Source organism: Heterodontus francisci, chromosome 45, assembly GCF_036365525.1.
Source record: "Heterodontus francisci isolate sHetFra1 chromosome 45, sHetFra1.hap1, whole genome shotgun sequence".
In the NCBI taxonomy this organism is placed as follows: Eukaryota; Metazoa; Chordata; class Chondrichthyes; order Heterodontiformes; family Heterodontidae; genus Heterodontus; species Heterodontus francisci.
The window spans coordinates 14426563-14448895 of record NC_090415.1 but is presented as its reverse complement, the minus strand read 5'-3'; the positions used below and the strand labels follow the sequence as shown (position 1 = coordinate 14448895).

General features: G+C 43.2%; 1 protein-coding gene across 3 annotated transcripts in view; it reads left to right on the top strand.

The window, feature by feature from the left end:
* LOC137356143 (immunoglobulin superfamily member 1-like) overlaps positions 1 to 21560 on the top strand; it is a 50954-nt gene extending 29394 nt beyond the window's left edge. For all 3 annotated transcript variants that reach the window (XM_068021953.1, XM_068021954.1, XM_068021952.1), the window contains 6 exons: positions 5023 to 5118; positions 6922 to 6949; positions 7365 to 7417; positions 10729 to 10766; positions 16606 to 16731; positions 21004 to 21560. In XM_068021953.1, coding sequence (XP_067878054.1) covers positions 5023 to 5118; positions 6922 to 6949; positions 7365 to 7417; positions 10729 to 10766; positions 16606 to 16731; positions 21004 to 21135 — 473 coding nt within the window. In that variant the 3' untranslated portion in view covers positions 21136 to 21560. The remainder of the gene's footprint in view (positions 1 to 5022; positions 5119 to 6921; positions 6950 to 7364; positions 7418 to 10728; positions 10767 to 16605; positions 16732 to 21003) is intronic.
* The last annotated feature ends 773 nt before the right edge of the window (positions 21561 to 22333 follow it).

Below are 22333 nucleotides of genomic sequence, written 5' to 3'. Positions count from 1 at the left end.
ACAGGGTTTTCAGACACAATAGGGAGGGAGATACGAAAGGAGGGGGACTGGCAATTTTGGTCAAGGAAACTATTACAGCTTTGAGGAGAGATGATATGTTGCAAGGTTCAACAAATGAAACCATATGGATTGAGCAAAGGAACAAAAAAGGGGCTATCGCACTTCTGGGAGTGTACTATAGGCCTCAAACAGAGGGAGATAGAGAAGCAGATATGTAGTCAAATCTCTGAGAAGTGCAAGAACAATAGGGCAGTAATAGCATTGGATTTTAATCACTCCAATATTAACTGGGATAGTTTGAGTATGAAACGAATTGAGGGAGCAGAATTCTTGAGGAGCGTTCAGGAGAACTTTTTTTGTCCAGTATGTCGCAAGTCCAACAAGAGAGGGTGCAGTTTTAGACATAGTTTTATGAAATGAAGATGGGCAGGTGGAAGGAGGGGCAGTTGGAGAGCATTTTTGTGGTAGTGATCATAATTCAATCACTTTTAACATAATTATCGAAAAGAACAGAGATGGAACAGGAGTTAGAGTTATCAATTGGGGCAAGGTTAATTTTACTAAACTGAGGAGTGATTTAGTGAAAGTGGACTGGAAACAGCTACTCCAAGGTAAATCAGTTTCAGAACAGTGGGAGGCATTCAAAGGGGAGATCCAAGGGCTTCAGGGTAAACATACACCCTCAACGAAAAAGGGTGAGGCGGACAAATCTAGAGCCCCATGGATGTCAAGGAGTCTACAGGGTAAGATAAGGCAAAAAAGGAAAGCTTATGTCAGACACCGAGAACCCAATACTACAGAAAGTCGAGAGGAGTATAATTAGTGGAGGGGATAAATCAAAAAGGAAATTGGGAAAGCAAAGAGAGGGCATTAAAGCATACTGGCAAGCAAAATCAAGGTGAACCCAAAGGTGTTTTATCAATACATTAAGACTAAGAGGATAACGAAGGAGAGAGTAGGGCCATAAAAGACCAAAAAGGTAACCTACTTGTAGGAGCAAAAGATATTGGTATGGTTCTGAATGAATTATTCATATAAAAGAGAAAGAGGGTAACTAGAGAAAGGATTGGCCCACTAAAGGACAAAGGAGGAATGTTATGCTTGGACTCAGAGAAAATGGGTGAGATTCTAAACGAGTACTTTGCATCGGTATTCACCGAGGAGAGGGACATGACGGATGTTGAGGTTAGGAACAGATGTTTGATTACTCTAGGTCAAGTCGGCATAAGGAGGGAGGAAGTGTTGGGTATTCTAAAGGGCATTAAGGTGGACAAGTCCCCAGGTCCGGATGGGATCTATCCCAGGTTACTGAGGGAAGCGAGAGAGGAAATAGCTGGGGCCTTAACAGATATCTTTGCAGCATCCTTAAACACGGGTGAGGTCCCGGAGGACTGGAGAATTGCTAATGTTGTCCCCTTGTTTAAGAAGGGTAGCAGGGATAATCCAGGTAATTATAGACCGGTGAGCCTGACGTCAGTGGTAGGGAAGCTGCTGGAGAAGATACTGAGGGATAGGATCTATTCCCATTTGGAAGAAAATGGGCTCATCAGTGATAGGCAACATGGTTTTGTGCAGGGAAGGTTATGTCTTACCAACTTAATAGAATTATTTGAGGAAGTGACAAAGTTGATTGATGAGGGAAGGGCTGTAGATGTCATATACATGGACTTCAGTAAGGCGTTTGATAAGGTTCCCCATGGCAGGCTGATGGAGAAAGTGAAGGCGCTTGGGGTCCAAGGTGTACTAGCGAGATGGATAAAGAACTGGCTGGGCAACAGGAGACAGAGAGTAGCAGTAGAAGGGAGTTTCTCAAAATGGAGACGTGTGACCAGTGGTGTTCCACAGGGATCCGTGCTGGGACCACTGTTGTTTGTGATATACATTAATGATTTGGAGGAAAGTATAGGTGGACTGATTAGCAAATTTGCAGACGACACTAAGATTGGTGGAGTAGCAGATAGTGAAGGGGACTGTCAGAGAATACAGCAGAATATAGATAGATTGGAGAGTTGGGCAGAGAAATGGCAGATGGAGTTCAATCAGGGCAAATGCGAGGTGATGCATTTTGGAAGATCCAATTCAAGAGTGAACTATACAGTAAATGGAAAAGTCCTGGGGAAAATTGATGTCCAGAGAGATTTGGGTGTTCAGGTCCACTGTTCCCTGAAGGTGGCAACGCAGGTAAATAGAGTGGTCAAGAAGGCATACGGCATGCTTTCCTTCATCGGACGGGGCATTGAGTACAAGAGTTGGCAGGTCATGTTACAGTTGTATAGGACTTTGGTTCGGCCACATTTGGAATACTGCGTACAGTTCTGGTCGCCACATTATCAAAAGGATGTGGATGCTTTGGAGAGGGTGCAGAGGAGGTTCACCAGGATGTTGCCTGGTATGGAGGGCGCTAGCTATGAAGAGAGGTTGAGTAGATTAGGATTATTTTCATTAGAAAGACGGAGGTTGAGGGGGGACCTGATTGAGGTGTACAAAATCATGAGAGGTATAGACAGGGTGGATAGCAAGAGGCTTTTTCCCAGAGTGGGGGTTTCAATTACTAGAGGACACGAGTTCAAAGTGAGAGGGGAAAAGTTTAGGGGGGATATGCGTGGAAAGTTCTTTACGCAGAGGGTGGTGGGCACCTGGAACGCATTGCCAGCGGAGGTGGTAGATGCGGGCACGATGGAGTCTTTTAAGATGTATCTAGACAGATACATGAATGGGCAGGAAGAAAAGAGATACAGAACCTTAGAAAATAGGCGACATGTTTAGAGAGAGGATCTGGATCGGCGCAGGCTTGGAGGGCCGAAGGGCCTGTTCCTGTGCTGTAATTATCTTTGTTTTGTTCTTTGAATACTTTATGAATACTTTGCATCTGCCTTCAGAAAAGAGGGTACAATGCAGATATTGTAGTTAAGGAGGAACAGTGTGAAGTATTATATGTGATAAACATAGGGAGAGAGGAAGTATTAATGGGATTAGCATTCTTGAAAGTTGATACATCACCAGGGCCAGATGAAATGTATGCTCAGCTGTTAAAAGAAGCAAGAGAGGAAATAGCAGAGGATCTGACCATTATTTTCCAGTTCTCACTAGATACAGGTGTGTTGCTGGAGGATTGTAGAATTGCAAACGTTGTACCTCTGTTTAAAAAGGGAGTGAAGGATGGACCAAATAATTACAGGCCATTCAGTCTAACCTCAGTAGTGGGCAAATTATTGGAATCTATTCTGAGAGACAGGATTAACTGTCACTTAGAAAGGCACATGGTAATCAAGGGTTATCAGCGTGGATTTGTTAAGGGACGATCGGCCGGCACAGATACGGTGGGCCAAGTGGCCTCTTCCAGTGCCTTAAACTTTCTGTGATTCTATTCTGTGCAGAACACTAAAATTCGGTAATAGAATCATAATTGAGCTACGGGCAGTGTGGGCTTGTAATTATTTTTATCCTCGGATTAAAAACAGTGTGGGCCTTTAAGGCTTTGTGCACCTTTAAGGGGGAGAAAGTTCTATAATTTCTGAGGCACTGTGTGCCAGCCAGCTATATTTTGTTACCTAGGCGACAGTAGGCGGGAGAGAGGTCACATGGTGTGGTGTTTAGACTTGACTGTGTGTAAAACTGGCAGAAACCGGTTAGAACCAGCATTTTTTGAGAGACATTGCAGCCAGGGTGCTCACTGAAGGAAAGAACTGTCTATTTCTCTCAACTAAAATTCTAGCCACAGGTTAGCTAATTGCCTAAGGAAAGAAAAAGCCTTTTATTTAAAGAGACCATTGAAGGTAGGGAAATTCCTTTCCTTTCCTTCTAAGTCAGGAAGTATTTTCTTCAAGATTGAATGTCCCTGGAATGATTGAGTTTGCTGGAATTCGAAGTAAAGTTTCACTGAACTACTGTCAGCTTTGAATTCAAGTCAACCTATTCCTGTGCTCATAGTTGAAGGAAATGCTGATGCCAACTGCAGCTGAAGAATATTGAGTGCTGATTCAGAATAGAAAATGTCATCAATTCAAGTGACGACTTCGAGTAGCGTCTGATTATTTCCACATTAGCATACCTCATCCATCGGGAACGTAACCCTAAAATACTTATTATTTACTTCTTAAGAGACAGCTGATATTTAAAGAAAACACCTTTAAAAACCGGTTAACTACTTTTAGTTTTGACTGTAAGTGTGTGAATGGGGGAGTTAGATTGAAATAAGAAGTTATAAGGTCGGAACACTACAGCAACTAACATTGGGGCCAATTACCAAAAAACGTTGTCATCAATGTCCCCTTTCTGCAATTAAAATTAGATCAGATGCTTGTTGAGTCATAGCATTTTGCAACAGATGTGAAACTTCCCAATTCCAGACCAGTCTGTTGCTTATTTTCGAGGCGATTTTTCTTTTTTATTGCCTGTCCCACATTGTTCTCCTTCTTGCACATTCCGTGACCAAACATCTCACTGAAACTGTTCTATTGGCTGCGGACTCGCCGAAGTGCCTGCAATTGATTATCCTTGAGCTAGATATGCAGTTTGGGCCCGATATTTAGTTCAGTTGAAACCAATGGGTTTTCCTGTGGTACCTCATCTACTTTACCAGCAAGATTTGAGTTTGCTGGCTAATAATTTGCAGCTGGGAATTGGTGATTGGAAGTGATCACTGCTTGTCTTGGTCTGTGGACTATTTACTCTGAAGGAGATAGTAGAACGAGCCCATAAAATCGCCTTTACCGTGTGGGCACGACAATCGCCTGTGCAGAGAGCAGAGAGGAAATGCAACCAGGGAAGACAATGAGAGGGTCACCGAATCTGTCTGTTGCTGCTAATATTTAACTGGATGGAAGGAAGGATCCAATATATTCTATAAGGGTTGTGCTAGTTTACTGTCGAGGGGATGCGTAGCACCAAATAGCATGAAGAAGCTGCTAATGCCATTTGAGGGATATAATTCTGTTCTGGGGCAGGGGGCGGGGATACTGAAACACATTATTCCTATCAAATCTTACAGATTTTCTTTTTAATTCTTGTGCATAAATGCAGGAAACGGCTTGTTATTATATGTAGGCCTTGGATGTGCAGCCGGGATATTGCTTCTGATCTTTGTGGCAATTCTGTGCTTCTTGCTCGTGAAGAGAGGTAAGTGGTAGTGTAAACAAAAACGGTGCGAATGTGCATGAATATGGCGTAAACGCTGGAGGGATATTGCCAACAGTCAACAATCCACATCCAGCATGAACGGTTAAACACATGTTGAAGATTTCTGTCTGTCTGAATTCTTTGTTTTATCCTTTCATGGGTTATGGGCGTCGCTGGCAAGGCCAGCATTTGTTGTCCATTCCTAATTGCCCTTGACAACTGAATGGCTTGTAAGGCGAATTCAGAAGGCAATTAAGATTCAACCACATTGCTGTGGATCGGAAGTCATAAGTAGGCCATACCAGCTAAGCATGGCAAATTTCCTTCTCTAACGGACAGTAGCAAACTAGATTTTTTTTAAAGACATTCAATGATAGTTTCACGGCACCATTACTCAGACGAGCTTTCAATTCCAGATTATTAGTAATTAACTTGGACACTTGATTGCTGTTCCAGCACCACTGTCATCCCTTACCAAGGGTGAATCTTTTCTCCTGTGTATCATGCCATCCTGCACCTCACAGCCGCCTCCACTCACTCTGTCCTCTTCCCTCACTTCACAGTGTTATGCAGAAGGCGAGCTTCATACAGAACGTCATGTGACACATGTGATACCTTGCTGGCTCGCCCTTCCCTGCTGCAGATCCTTGTTGGTCCCTTTCACCAGTTTATGGGCTTCTAACCGTTCCTGCTATTTGGAAAAAAGTGCATCACCTTTCTGTGCCACATTACACTCTTAATATTATCCAGCCTTACACAATGCCTGTCAGTTTTATTTAGAAATACAGCACTGAAACAGGCCCTTCGGCCCACCGAGTCTGTGCTGACGAAGAACCACCCATTGACACTAACCCAAAGTAATCCCATATTGCCTATCACCTACCTACTACACTACTTGAAATTTACAATGGCCAATTTAACTGCCACTTGCAAGTCTTTAGCGGTGGGAGGAAACCGGAGCTCCCAGCGAAAACCCACACGGTCATAGGGAGAACTTGCAAACTCCGCACAGGCAGTACCCAGAATTGAACCCAGGTTCCTGGAGCTGTGAGGCTGCGGTGCTAACCACTGCGCCGCCCACTGGGGCTCATTCCCTATACTCCACTTCAGTGAACATTGTCACAGCATAACCATTTTACCAGAACCCTCTGAAATTTTACAAGTCCTCAAAAAATCTACTTCTTTAACCACATATCTGGCCATCTCTCTTTTATTAAAGAATTCAGGAGGACTTTCCTTTCACCGAGAGGGGCAGAACTTTCTGCCAAGTGGATTTGTCAAAGCAGATAGCACTGATGTATTTAAGGGGGCACTTGATACATACACGAGGACAAGGGGGATAGAGTGATGTGGGGCAGGGAGAGAGCGGCAGGAGTCAACATCTGGAGTTTAAACAACAGCATAGAATTGCTTGTTTCGATGATGCAAGACTCTGTATGTAAACCAAATCCTTGGTAACGAACTGGGACAGTTTGCTACGTTCAGGCACTGAACTTGTATTTGACACCTATTGAAAGTGATACCCAAGTGGAGGAGATAAAAAAAGAAAGTGTGGGAAATACTCAGCAGGTCTGGCAGTATCTGTGGAAGTAGAAGAGACTGTTTTCATAGTCATTATTACCTCGTTTTATATTTGCTTACACCACAATAAGTTCATTACTCACTGTTCTTTGATTTTTTTTTGCAAGGGATACATAAAACCTTTTAATTTACTTAATGCATAAAACTGATTGAATAGTGGAAATTATGATCATTTGCAAAAGGTTACAGAGGTTTTTATATATTACCCCGTTTTTATTTCAGGGAAAACAAGAAGACAGAATATTAAGAGGTAATGCCATCATAGAATGTATCCTATATCTTTTATAGGTTTAAGCAAAATATACCACAAAATAGAGTTGTTTTCGAAGCTTTTCGTCTTGCACTCATCAGAATGATACAAAAGAATATCAATTTAAGGGGGACAAAACGACATTATACTGCATGCGAGGTATAAAGTTGTTATTTTCCCTTACATTGGTATTCTCTCGATTGTCCTGATGAGTGCAAGACGAAGAGCTTCGACAACATGTCTTTCTTTTCAGCAATACTCAAGTTCTGTACTACCAAAAGACTATGTATACTACAAAACATCACTCACTCAATTTAGGCAAGTTTAATGTTTTCTTAGACACCAGTACCAGAGATTAAAGTATTAATTTATGCCTATATTTACGATAATCTAATATGTTTATTTTATTGTACAGTAGTCCAACCTCGGCAAGTCTTAGTGCAAGTAAGGAAGCCAGTGATAACAATTGTAAGTACAATATTGTTGACTTTGACTAACTTTAACAGTCAAGCTGAAAGTATAGCATTGCTCGATTTGATTTCCATTATCTCAGTTGTCTTAATGGTTTCAATAGTTCTATGTAATATGCACAATGGGGTTATTTTTCAATTAGTATTTATTCAGTAGAACTAATATGGAATAATAAACATTTCTGAAGAGAAGTAAAGACCTGCACACGAGCAAACTGGGTAGTATGAGAATGAAATTGGACATGGGCCGCCACATAAAGGAAGAGCCATCAATTTTAAACTGTTATGTGGCAGGCCCAATATTCAGTTCTATTAAAGTTATGGTACTGAATGTCAGGTGAAGTGCAGAACAAGTGCCCAATGCTAGATTGTCTGTTTTGCACTGCCACTCTTTTCCAATGTCTTCCGTCAAGAAATGTCAATAATGACATGTGCTATAGGGATAGATTTTTCTTCTTTACTGCCTCGGCATCATCTGAGCATGGGAGTAGGTAGGTAAAAATCACACATCTGTAACACAACCCACCTGACCTTCCTTCCTTTGAAATTAGTGAGCATGTTTACCTCACTGGCATATATGTTCTTGCTGTATCTGCACAGGCGGTGCTTTGTAATGATTTTTAAAAAACACGAACTGTCTTCATTTTAAGATTTGTTAACTGGTTAGTTCCTCTACATTCCTTAATCCGATTACTTTCCAAAGGTATAACAGATGGAACTCATGCCCTGTGCACAAAATAGCTGTTATAATCAAAGCATGAATGTGATAGATGTTATATCCTTGATATCGACTCAAAACAACGGAATGCCTGGTCCCCGATCAGTTTGCTACTTGGGAGCAGATATACATATTGCAAAAATGCACTGTTCAGTGTATTTTCATTAATCAATAAATATTTGGGAGGTGTATCAGTATCTCGTAGGATTCTCAAATAAGTTCATTAATTATGAATAGGGAATAGGAGTTACAGTCTGAGGACACATCCATATGAAATTCAACACTTCCCTTATCTTATTTATTTAGAGATACAGCACTGAAACAGGCCCTTCGGCCCACCAAGTCTGTACCAAACAACAATTTATACTAATCCTACATTAACCCCATATTTTCTACCACATCCCCACCAGTCTCCTACCACCTATTTACACTAGGGGCAATTTAGTATGGCCAATATACCGATTAGCCTGCAAGTCTTTGGCTGGGGGAGGAAACCAGAGCACTCAGCAGAAACCCACGCAGACACAGAGGGAACTTGCAAACTCCACACAGGTAGTACCCAGAATTGAACCTGGGTCACTGGAGCTGTGAGGCTGCAATGCTAACCACTGCGCCACCCCAACTACGCCAGATTTTGTTTTTCTCAGCCTAATAGAACGCCAGAAATATTCGAGTCCATGTTTATCATTAACTCCCATTCTTAAGCATTCGTTGGACTGAAGCATAGAAAAGTTATGGCACAGAAAGAAGCCATTCAACCCATTGTGTCTGTGCCAGCTGAAAAAAATACTAGCTGCCCAATCTAATCCCAACTTCCAGCACCTGGTCGATAGCCTTGCTGGTTACAACACTCCAGGTGTATGTCCAAGTAACAGTTAAATGAGTTAAGAGTTTATGCCTCCACCACCGATCTGGGCAGTGAATTCCAGCCACCGACCACCTCTGGGTGAAAAAAGTTTTTTATGTCCCCTTTAATTCTTCGAGCAATCATCTTAAATTTGTGCCCCTGGTAATTCACCTCTGCACTCGGGAAAACCGGTCCTTCCTGCCTGCTCTATCGAGGTGCTTCATAATTTTGTGCACATCAATTCAGTCACCGTTCAGCCTCCTGTCTTTTAATGCAAACAACACTAGGCTGTCCAATCTTTTCTCATAGTTGCAACTTTCAAGCCCTGGCGACATTCTTGTAAAACTTCTCTGTCCACTCTCCAAAGCAATTATGTCCTTCCTGTAAGCAATACTCCAGCTGTGGCCTAACCAGCGTTTTATACAGCTCCAGCGTTACATCCCTGCTTTTCTATTGTATACCTCGGATTTATGGTGGAAAAGAGAATTTGGCGGGAGGATCAGGCAACCCTTTCAGAATCTGCCAGAGGTTCCTGTCAGTAAGGTCAAGTGGAGGGCAATCAGATTGGCTCTGCAAATTGGGAGCTGTGCAAACCGCCCGAATTTCCTTTTTTGCACTCGGTCGACGTAATACTGAACATCCTGGTGCTCAGGACCAACATTTGCTCATCTTGGAGGAACCCCATGAGGTAGTCCTGAAGGAGCATATTCTCGGGTTCTGTATGTTACAATGTGGCCAATGTACTTGATGTCACAAGTGGCATTGGAAGGCAGTTTTTTTCTGAATTACACAGTGGTGGTGATCCTCTCTTATACCTCTGCATGATACAGCAACAACGGGTGGAACATTCGGCTGGAGCATAAAACTGGGTCTATATTCATTGAGGTGGAAAATTGAGAAGTTTCTAACTGTTAGTTTTACGGCTTCACTGAAGTTGACATTTCTGCTTAACATTTCTTTCTCTTTCTGTCGCAATACAAAAATAATTACTTGATTTTGCAGGGAGCACAAAACACTCAGGAGCAACTCGCTGATATTCTGCTTTATCACTTTGGGGGTAATTGGAACATTTCAACGGCGTGTTCCACGCGTGGTATTTTTATTTATTTATTTATTTTATTTAGAAATACAGCACTGAAACAGGCCCCTCGGCCCACCGAGTCTCTGCCGACCATCAAACACCCATTTATACTAATCCTACATTCCTACCACATTCCCACCTTTCTGATATTCCCCGACCAATAACCTATACTCGGGGCAACTCATAATGGCATATTCACCTATCAACCTGCAAGTCTTTGGCTGTGGGAGTTAACCAGAACACCCGGTGAAAACCCACATGGTCACAGGGAAAACTTGCAAACTCCACACAGGTAGTACCCGGAATGGAACCCGGTGCTAACCACTGCGCCAGTGTGCCGCCCAATGCTGAGGAAAGAGGCCGTTCTACTGTCCACTCCTTTTCCGGACAACAGTGCCTGCAAATGATTATACAGAAAGGATAGAATGATCATTGATGCTGTTTAACATATCGGGAAGTCTTCCAAACATGCTCCATGGGCAGGAAGTAGGCCGTCTGGGTTGCCTGCCCCTCAACTGTTTACAATGGAATTTAAAATTAAGCGGCTTCCATAATGGTACAAATGTATGTAATGGTGGTTTTACCTGCAGGTAGCAAGGGACAAATTGCAGTAAAGCATAATGAAATTGAAACTAAATACACCTCTGTCTCTTTTTTTTCCAGATGTTAACACGAGTCTTTCCTCTTATCCAGAGACAAATGTAAGCATATTTTCTGCACATTAGTTATTAATCTAATCCACCAGCTGTAGAGATAGTTGGAACATAAAATATAATGAGAATGAGATATAGAGGTAACATAAACAGACAGATAGGTGAGGAGGGGGAACAGGGTGAGAGTCAGACAGAGACAGATGAAGGGACATGTAGAGCTAGTTAGAGGGTGAAAAGAGACAAAGGGAGAGACAGACAGAAAGTCAGAGACAGAGAGAGACCGACACAGTGTGACAGAGTGAGATAGAGAGAGACAGAGAAGGGAACAGACTGAGAAACACAAAGAGAGAAAGAGAAAAACATCGACAGAAGGATTGAAGCAAAATCTGCATCTGGAATCAGTAAAATATAGAAACGGGTAGCATAGAAGGAGGCTATTCGGCCCGTCGCCACTGTACCCCACCTACAAAATGCCTAAAGGGATAGACAGGGTAGATGCAGCGAAGACGTTTCCCCTGGTTGGGGAGTCTAGAACGAGGGGACAGAGATGAGGAGACATGACAGAGATGAGGAGACATTTCTTGACTAAGAGGGTTGTGAATCATAGAACATAGAACATAGAACATACAGCACAGAACAGGCCCTTCGGCCCACAATGTTGTGCCGATCCTTTGTCCTCTGTCAAGGACAATTTAATCTATACCCCATCATTCTCCTTTATCCATATACCTATCCAAAAGCCTTTTGAAAGTCCCTAAAGTTTCTGACTCAACAACTTCCCCGGGCAAGGCATTCCATGCCTCGACCACTCTCTGGGTAAAGAACCTTCCCCTGACATCCCCCTTATATCTCCCACCCTTCACCTTAAATTTATGACCCCTTGTAACGCTTTGCTCCACCCGGGGAAAAAGTTTCTGACTGTCTACCCTATCTATTCCCCTGATCATCTTATAAACCTCTATCATGTCACCCCTCATCCTTCTCCTTTCTAATGAGAAGAGGCCTAGAATGTTCAGCCTTTCCTCGTAAGACTTATTCTCCATTCCAGGCAACATCCTGGTAAATCTCCTCTGCACCCTCTCCAAGGCTTCCACATCCTTCCTAAAATGAGGCGACCAGAACTGCACACAGTACTCCAAATGAGGCCTTACCAAGGTCCTGTACAGCTGCATCATCACCTCACGGCTCTTAAATTCAATCCCTCTGCTAATGAACGCTAACACCCCATATGCCTTCTTCACAGCCCTATCCACTTGAGTTGCAACTTTCAATGATCTATGCACATAGACCCCAAGGTCTCTCTGCTCCTCCACATGCCCAAGAACCCTACCGTTAACCCAGTATTTTGCATTCATGTTTGTCCTTCCAAAATGGACGACCTCACACTTTTCAGGGTTAAACTCCATCTGCCACTTTTCAGCCCAGCACTGCAACCTATCCAAGTCCCTTTGCAGACGACAATAGCCCTCCTCGGTATCCACAACTCCACCAACCTTTGTATCATCTGCAAATTTACTGACCCACCCTTCGACTTCCTCATCCAAGTCGTTAATAAAAATCACAAACAGGAGAGGACCCAGAACTGATCCCTGCGGCACGCCACTGGTAACTGGGCTCCAGGCTGAGTATTTACCATCTAAGACCACTCTCTGCCTTCTATCAGTTAGCCAATTCTTAATCCAACTGGCCACATTCCCCACTATCCCATGCCTCCTGACTTTCTCCATAAGTCTACCATGGGGGACCTTATCAAATGCCTTACTAAAATCCATGTACACCACATCCACTGGTTTACCCTCATCCACTTGCTTGGTCACCTGCTCAAAGAATTCAATCAGGCTTGTGAGGCAAGACCTACCCCTCACAAAACCGTGCTGACTGTCCCGAATCAAGCAGTGTCTTTCCAGATGCTCATAAATCCTATCCCTCAGCACCTTTTCCATCAACTTGCCTACCACCGAAGTAAGACTAACTGGCCTGTAATTCCCAGGGTTGTTCCTATTCCCTTTCTTGAACAGGGGCACAACATTTGCCACCCTCCAATCACCTGGTACCACCCCCGTCAGCAGAGAAGATGAAAAGATCATTGCCAGCGGCTCTGCAATTTCATCCCTTGCTTCCCATAACATCCTTGGATATACCCCGTCAGGCCCGGGAGACTTGTCTATCTTCAAGTTATTCAAAAACCCCAACACATCTTCCCTCCTAACGAGCACTTCCTCGAGCTTACCAGTCTGTTTCACACCGTCCTCTTCAGTAATACACCCCTTCTCATTCGTAAATACCGAAGAGAAGTACTCATTCAAAACCTCACTTATCTCTTCCGGCTCAACACACAGTCTCCCGCTATTGTCCTTGACCGGACCTATGGTCCCCCTAGTCATCCTCATATTTCTGACATACGCGTAAAAGGCCTTGGGGTTTTCTTTTATCCTACCCGCCAAGCATTTTTCATGCCCTCTCTTAGCTCTCCTAATCCCTTTCTTCAGATCCTTCCTGGCCATCTTGTATCCCTCCAGAGCTATGCCTGTGCCCTTTTTCCTCAACTTTATATACGCATCCTTCTTCTTCCTAACAAGACTCTCAACCTCTCTTGTCAACCACGGTTCCCTCACATGACCATCCCTTCCCTGTCTGACAGGGACATGCTTATCAATGGCCCCTACTATCTGCTCCTTGAAAAAGTTCCACATTTCGACCGTGCCCTTCCCTGCCAGCATATGCTCCCAACTTATGCTCCTCAATTCCTGCCTGACAGCATCATATCTACCCTTCCCCCAATTGTAAACCTTGCCCTGTTGCACATACCTATCCCTCTCCATTACCACAGTGAATGCTACAGAATTGTGATCACTATCTCCAAAGTGCTCGCCCACCAACAGCTCTATCACTTGCCCTGGTTCATTACCTAGTACCAAATCCAATATTGCCTCCCCTCTGGTCGGGCAGTCTACATACTGAGTCAGAAAAGCTTCCTGGACATACTGCACAAACACTACCCCATCCAAACTATTCGATCTAAAGAGTTGCCAATCAATATTTGGGAAGTTGAAATCCCCCATAATTACTACCCTGTGACTTCTGCTCCTTTCCAAAATCTGTTTCCCAATCTGCTCTTCCACCTCCCTGCTGCTATTGGGGGGCCTATAGAAAACTCCCATCAAGGTGACTGCTCCTTTCCTGTTCCTGACCTCAACCCACAGTGCCTCAGTCGGCAGATCCTCCTCGAAAATTCTTTCAGCAGTTGTTACACTATTTCTAACTAACAATGCCACCCCCCCACCTCTTTTACCACCATTCCTAATCTTATGAAAACATCTATAACCAGGTACCTCCAAAAAACATTCCTCCCCCTCACCTATCCACGTTTCAGTGATGGCCACAACATCGTAGTCCCAAGTGCCCATCCACGCCTTCAATTCACTCACCTTATTCCTGATGCTTCTTGCGTTGAAGTATACGCACTTTAACCCTTCTCCGTGCCCATCTGTCCTCTGTGACAGTGCTACCTTCCCCAATACCTCACTACACTCTTTGTCTTTCTGAGTGGACCCACTGGTCCCTGGATTACAAGTCCGGTTCCCATCCCCCTCCCAAACTAGTTTAAACCCTCCCGAACAGTACTAGCAAACCTCCCTCCCAGGATATTGGTGCCCCTCTGGTTCAGATGCAGCCCGTCCTGTTTGATTTGGATTTGGATTTTTTTCCCCAGAGGGCTGTGGAAGCTCAGTCATTGAGTATGTTTAAAACAGAGATTGACGGATTTCTAAGATCAAATGATATAAGGGGATGTGGGAATAGTTGAGGAAAAAATGGGTGATAAGCCATGATCATATTGAATGGCGAGGCAGGTTCGACGGGCTGAATGGCCTACTTCTGCTCCTATGTTCTTTTCCATTACCCTGTAAGTTCCTCATCCTCAAGTACATATCCAATTGCTTTTGTATTTATTTATGGTATCTTTAAGTATTGCATTCCAGACCCTGTCAACTCTCTGAGTAGGGGAAAGTTCCTCAACTTCCCTCCAGATTTTGTACCAATGATTTTGAACCCATGACCTCTAGTTATGGTCCAGTTGTCAGAGCATTTTCCCCCGCTACCAACTCTATCAAGATGTCTCATCAGCTTGCAAATCTCTATTCCGTCACCTCTTAATCATTTCTGTTCTCAGACGAACAGTCATAACCAACCAAGCTGCCTTCAGAAGTTATGTCCCACATCTCTAGAACAAAGATGAAAACAATCTCTTTACCCTTTCTAAGGCCTTTACATCGTTCCTAGTGTAGTTCCCAAAGCTGTCCACAATACTCCATTTAAGCCCGAATCAGTGATATATCAACTTCGAGCCAGGTCTCTTTTTAAAAATATTCTGTTCCTCTTTTTATAACCCCTGACGCGCTTTCTAAAATTATAAAAAGAGGCCACTTGGCCCACTGTGTCTGCGCTGGCTGAAAAACGAGCCATCCAATCTAAGCCCACCTTCCAGCATTTGGCCTGTAGCCCTGCAGGTTGTTGCTCTTGAGGTGCATATCCAGATACCGATTTAAATAAGTTGTGGGTTTTTGCCTCTACCAACCTTTCAGGCAGTGATTTCCAAACACCCACCACTCTGTAGTGAAAACATTTTTCCTCATCGCCCCTCTAAACTTTCTACCAATCACTTTAAATCTATGCATCACTGACTTCTCTGCTAAGGTAAGTAGGCCCTTCACACAGATTCTGTCCAGGGCCCTCACAATTTTATACTTTTCAATCAGATCTCCTTCTCTAGTCTCTGGTCTGCCAACAGCCGTCTCAGTTCCATGGAGAACAAACCCAGCCTGTGCAATCTTTCCTCATAGCTGCATTTTCCAGTCCTGAGAAACATGCTCATAAATTTCCCCTGTACACTCTCTCTAGTGCAAGTACATATTTTCTGTAATGAGATGACGGGAAATGCACACAGTACTCAAGTTGTGGCCTTACTAATGCGTTATACAGTTCCAGCATAATCTTCCTGCTCTTATATTCTATACCTTGGCTAATAAAGGGAAGGATTCCATATGCTTTCTTAACCGCTATCACCCTGTCCTTCGACATTCAGGGATCTATCGGCATTCACTCCAAGGTCCCTCACTTCTCAGTATTCTCCCATTAATTGTGTATTCCTTTGCCTTACCTCCTCCATTGCACCGCCTCACACTCAGAAAAAAAAAATCAGTCCACCACCTATATTGTTTCTTGACATTGAGTTAAATTTTGTGACCATACCACCACTTTCTCATTTATTCCTTGACCTTCAATCTTCTCAATAAGCCTCCTGTATGGTATTTTGTCAAATGCCTTCCAAGCATCCATTATATATAAAATCGACTGCATGGCTACCAGCTGTGACTCAGTTGGTGGCATTTCTGACTCTAACCCAGAAGCTTCCAAGTCCAAGGACTCCGGGGCTTGAGAACACGAGTCAAGTTTGACTTTGTGGGCTGTATTTTAACAGCGATCTAGGGCAGGCTGGGAGGCAGGGGGTGTGGTGTAAAATAACGAGGGATGGCAGGGAGCACTTCCATGGAATTTTATCTTTGTATAAAAGTGATCGGGGGGGCAGGGGGGTTGGGTAGACAGGAATGTGGAACTGAGGTTACAATCAGATCAGCCACGATCGTGTTGAATGGCGGAGTAGGCTCGAGGGGCCGAGTGGCCTACTCCTGCTCCTAATTCGTGTGTTCACATGTGCTACCTTGTTCAGCACTGTCTGTTGCCTCATCAAAGAATTCAACCATTTCATTCAAACACGTTTTGACTTTACTAAAATGCATGCTGGTTCCCCTTGGTTCACCCCTGCCTTTACAAATGAAAAGGCCCTGATGATCAACTTTTGCCTTTGTTTTCGTGTTGGGCTTGGCAGCGACTCCTTCCTGAAGCACCGGAGAATGTCAAGGAGGAGATCACCTACGCATCTTTGAATTTGGAAGCCATCAATCGGAAAGCTGCAACCTCTGGCAATGCTCCAGACACCAGATTCGGCGCCAAAGTAAGAAAACAAAAATCTCACCAGTGGGTGCTTGCATTGTGTTATTAACCAAGCCCCATGGACACGACTGTACCTTGAGCTGAATAGAGGGAGGGCAGGGCGATTGTCCTCTCTAGGACCCCGACTTTGCACCTTAACTGGGCTGATTCCCGAAACATGGATACAGCATTGGCTAGCTGGCAGGAACCAGAAATTGGCACACGAGGGTAATTCTCAGATTGGAAAGCTGCAAGTAGTGGAGTTCCTCAGGGATCAGCGCTGGGGCCTCAACTATTTGCAATCCATGTCAATGACTTGGATGAAGGGACAAAATGGATGATTGCTAAATTCGCTGATGACACAACGATAGGTAGGAGAGTAGTTTGTGAAGAGGACATGATGGGTCTTCAAATGGATATAGACAGGTTAATTGAGTGGGCAAAGATTTGGCAGATGGAGTATAATGCGCGAAAATGTGTACGTGTCCACTTTGGACGGGAAAAAAATGGAATATCAACATATTATTTAAATGGAGGATGGTTGCAGAACTCTGAGATGCTGAGGGATCTGGGTGTGCTAGTACACGGAAATCAAAAATTTAGCCTGCAGGTACAGCAGGTGATTAAGAAAGCAAATGCAATGTTGACGTTTAGAGCAAGGCGAATGGAATATAAATGTAGAGACGCATTTGCAACTGTATTACAGAGCATTTGTGAGATCACATCGAGAGTATTTTGTACAGTTTTGGTCTCCTTACTTAAAAAAGGTTATAATTGCATTGGAAGCCGTTCAGAGAAGGTTCACTAGACTGATTTCTGGGATGAGAGGGTTATCTTATGAAGAAAGGTTGGTTACTTTGTGTCTGTATTCATTGGAGTTTAGAAGGATGAGAGGTGATATTATTAAAACATGTGAGATCCTCAGGGCTTTTGACAGGGTGGATGCTGAAAGGATGTTTCAACTCGTGGGGGAGACCAAAACCAGGGGATACAGTTTAAAAATAGAGGGTATTCCATTTAAGACAGAGATGAGGAGATTTTGTTTCCCCCTCAGAGAGTCATGAGTCTGCAGAACTCTGTACCCCAGACAGAAGTGGAGGCAGGGTCTTTGAATGTTTTTAAGGCAGATGTAGACAGATTCTTGACAAACAATGGAATCAACGAGTTGGCAGGAAGAAGGAGTTAAGTCCACAATCAGATCAGCCGTGATCTAATAGAATGGCAGAGCAGGTTCGATGGATCGAATAGCCTACTCCTGCTGCTGGTAACACACCACCTGCAAAGCCAGTCAGAATTTCCATCCGTTGATTTCACAGAAGGGAAAAGGAGGCTTGGGGTGTTCCATCTGTGTGATCTGATAGTTTATCCTGCTTTATTCATTCTTGGGATGTGAGCATCGCTGGCTGCACCACCATTAGTGCCCATCCCAGTTTGCCCTTGAGTAGGTAGTGGTGTGCAGACTGCAACCGAGTGGCTTGATAGGCCATTTCAGAGAGCAGTTAAGAATCAACCACATTGCTGTGAGTCTGGAGTCACATGTAGGCCAGACCAACATTTTACAATTTATATCAATAATTTAGATGAGGGGAGGATGGCATGGTAGCTTAATATGCAAATGACACAAAGATATGTCGGAAAGTAGGACAGTGAAGAGGACATATGGAGGTTGCAGACCCATACAGACAGGTTGAGTGAATGGGCAAAAATCTGGCAATGGAGTATAATGTGGGAAAATGTGAAGTTGGTCACTTTGGCAGGAAGAATGAAAAGTAGTGTATTACTTAATTGGGGAATGACTGCAGAATTCTGAGGTGCAGAGGGATCTAGGTGTTCTACTGCATGAGTCACAAAAAGTCCGTTTGCAGGATCAACAAGTAATAAAGAAGGCTAATGGCATGTTATCCTTTACTAAGAGAGGAATTGAAAATCAAAATAAGGATGTTATGCTTCAGTTATACAGGGCATTGGTGAGACCACATCTCGAATACTGTGTGCAGTTTTTGTCTTCATATTTAAGGAAGGAATTAAATGTGTTGGAGGCGGTTCAGAGGAAGTTTACTGGATTGATACCTGAAATGAATGGGTTGTCTTATAAGGAAAGGTTGGACAGACTGGGTTTGTTTTCACTGGAGTTTAGAAAGGTGAGGGGAGACTTGATTGAAGTATATAAGATCCTGAATGGTCTTGACAAGGTGGATGTAGAAAGGATGTCCCCTCTTGTGGGCGAGCTCATAACTAGAGGGCACTGTTTTAAAAGTGGGATCGACTTTTTAGGATAGAAATGAGGAGATTTTTTTTATCTCTTGTAGACTTTGGTTGTGCGACTTTGGAACTCTCTGCCTCAGAAGGTGGTGAAGGCGGGGTCATTGAATATTTTTAAGGTGGAAGTAAATATATTTTTGCTTGGCAGAGGAATCAAGGGTTATTGGGGTTGATGGGAGGGTGAATTCGAGACACAGACAGATCAGCCATGATCTTATTGAATGGCAGAGAAGGCTCGAGGCTTGAATGGCCTACTCCTGCTCCCAATTTGGATGTTTGGATGTATGTACAGGTAAGGATAAAGGACGGTGTTAAACAGGATGGGCTTTTTTGACCACCTGGTAGTTTTACAGTTATTATTAATGAGACTAACATTTTATCCCAGTTTAATTAATTGAATTTAAATCCCCACCAGCTGTCGTGGTAGGATTTGAACTCATGTCTCTGCAGCATCAGTCCAGGCAGCCCATTACATTGCCCTTCTGTGCTTTGCTCTGAACGCTTTGATTTTAAAGGTGAAAGTCTTTGCCAATGTGACGATCAAAATATGAATTACCATTCTGTTACTGGTTCTAGTGTTGCCTGCGTGTCGCGTTTCTATAAGTGTAATGAAAGAGAGTGAGAGTGAGAAAGACAGAGAGAGAGAAGCAGAAAGTGTGAGTATAAGAGAGAAAGGAAAGATAGTTGCAGAAAGAGACAGAGGACGAAAGAAGAGAGAGTGAGAGACAAAGAGAAGCGAATGATATGAACAGAGAGAGTGAAACAAGGATAGAAAAACGGCAGAGAGAGAAAGACTGGGAGAGACAGACAGAAATGGAGACAGACAATAATACAGAGAAAGTGAGAGAAAGAGCATGTTATATCGGCAGACAGATGGATACTGTTATGACCAAGGTGGGAGGACTATTAATTCAGTCTCACTTCTCCACAGGTCACGATAGATTCTTTAAAATGTTCTCACTTATTGAAACAGTCAATCAGATGCACTATTTTCCCCAGAATACATCACACTAACCAGGTTTCTTTGCTGAACAACAAAATTGACACTTTATGATAAATCAAGTCTTAACTAGTAATAAAGTATAATATAAATATGTAGATCGACTTTTTTTACAGTTCCAACATTACATTCTAAAAGTCCCCTTTCCGACCTTAACCAAATTTTGAAGTATCTTTTAACTTTAGTCCTTCACACTCACATACACATATATTCCGAAAAAAAAGATTAAAAGGGGATTTTTGGATCAGAGCTCTATTACAGGCAAAAAGAAACACAGCAAGACAAATCACTTGCCCACGTCTAAAGAAAAATAGCAGATGAGAGACGCTGCATCAAACTGGCATACAGTACAATCACCGAGCACACATAGGCAGGCCACGAGAATCTTCCAGAATAGTTCTCTTCAGGCGACATTGAAAAATAATTTAGCAGGCCTTTCGCAAAAACAGGTCACAAGATGAATAAACACTGGACGCCACATAACATTTTAGGGAACTGCGGGAAAGTGAGCTGGGTTGTAGTCTTCTGTTTTTCCTTGGAATTCTCTTCTCCCTCTGTCCTTTTTGGCACTTGACTTGATCTCCTTCCAGAAGGTAATGCACGCACGCACTGACTTACAAGCAGAAAGCTTGGTGAGTTTTTTTTTCTGCCCATCCCAGGTGTTCTCTGTTACTACTGGGCGTTTCCAATCAAAGGAGCTTTTGTAGTTTTAATGTCCCTGTTACCAGGGTTTCTTCTCTAAGCCTAACCCGAGCCATGTAACAATTAGCAACACTGTTTCCTGTCCGGCTCCCTCAGTCCTCTTGATAAAAAAAAAACTGATCCAACATTCATTTATCTTAGCTATAAATTCTTTTTTTGAAGTGAACGAATTATTTTTAACAAAACAGAATAACTCTCATAACAATACAAAAAAAGAGAATACAGAGAGGGAGAGATTGTGTGAAAGACAGAGGGAAATCTAGAGAAGAGATGATACAACTTATACGTATATACTCTAATTTTGACTTATTTCCTTCTTATTCATCGCAGAATCTCCAGCCTAACAGCAAGAATGAGGCCATCACCTCTCCATCTGTGAGATCAGAAGCTCAGAATAGGAAAAACGCTGCTCCAGCCACTGCTCCCGAGGCAAGCGTGTATGCTGAAGTGAAAAAGATTTAATAGCTCTTAGCCGTTGGTGCTTGCTGTAGATTACTAGCCAAGCCCCGTGGATAGAACTGCCCCCCCCCCCCCGAGACTAAGAGTGGGAATGTGGTCGCCATTTTTATCTTTGCCTCCTGCATGACTGCAAAACCCTGGGGTAAATTACAATGAACAGAAAATACGGTGCAGTCTATTCCTTATATACCTCACAGTGAGCATTCATCAGATCTTGACGCTAGATACGAATATCTGCACCGACATAATCTTTAGTAGCTGCAGTATTTATAGATTTTTCAGAGGTTACAACATTGCATGCATATAACATTGCCGTGGTTTTCAAGGACGCAATATATTATTTTTACCTGTGTGCTTTGCTCATAACATGCCTTGTGCGAGCTTTTTCATATTTGGCAGCAATAAAACACAGCGATTTGATTAAAGAACAGATTTCAGTACAACTTTGAATGAAGAGGTGCCCGGAGCAGGAACAGCAAACAATAAATGGGAGGATATTGAGAGGTTTAGAAGAAGTGAGGGACCTTGGAGTGCGTGTCCATAGATCCCTGAAGGTAGCAGGATGGGTTGATATGGTGATTAGGAAGGCATACGGAATACTGACATTTATTAGCTGAGGCATAGAATATAAGAGCAGGAAGGTTATGCTGGAGCTATCTTAAACTCTAGTTAGGCTGCAACTTGAGTACTACGTGCAGCTTGGGCACCTCATTACAGAAAGGATGCAATTGCACTGGAGAGGGTGCAGAGGAGATTTACGAGGATGTTGCCGGGACTGTAAAAACGCAACTATGAGGAAAGATTGGATAGGCTGAGGTTGTTCCCCTTGGAACAGAGAAGGCTAAGGGAAGTGTTGATTGTGAGAGGGATAGAGTGGATGGGAAGGACCTATTTCCCTTAGCAGAGGGCTCAGTGACTAGGGGGCATAGATATAAAATTATTTGTCGAACGATTACAGGGGAGATGAGGACAAGTTGTTTTCTTTCACACTGAGGGTGCTAGACGTCTGGCATTCGCTGCCTGAAAGGGTAGTAGAGGCAGAAACTCGCAACTCCAGGGATATGGACAAAGTGTTGGAAAGTGGGATTAGTCTGGGTGGTTCATTTTATGCTAGGCGCAGACACGATGGGCAGAGTGGACTCCCTCTGTGCCTTAAATATTTCTACATTTTTTAAAATATTCTAAATATCTAAAGAGGAGG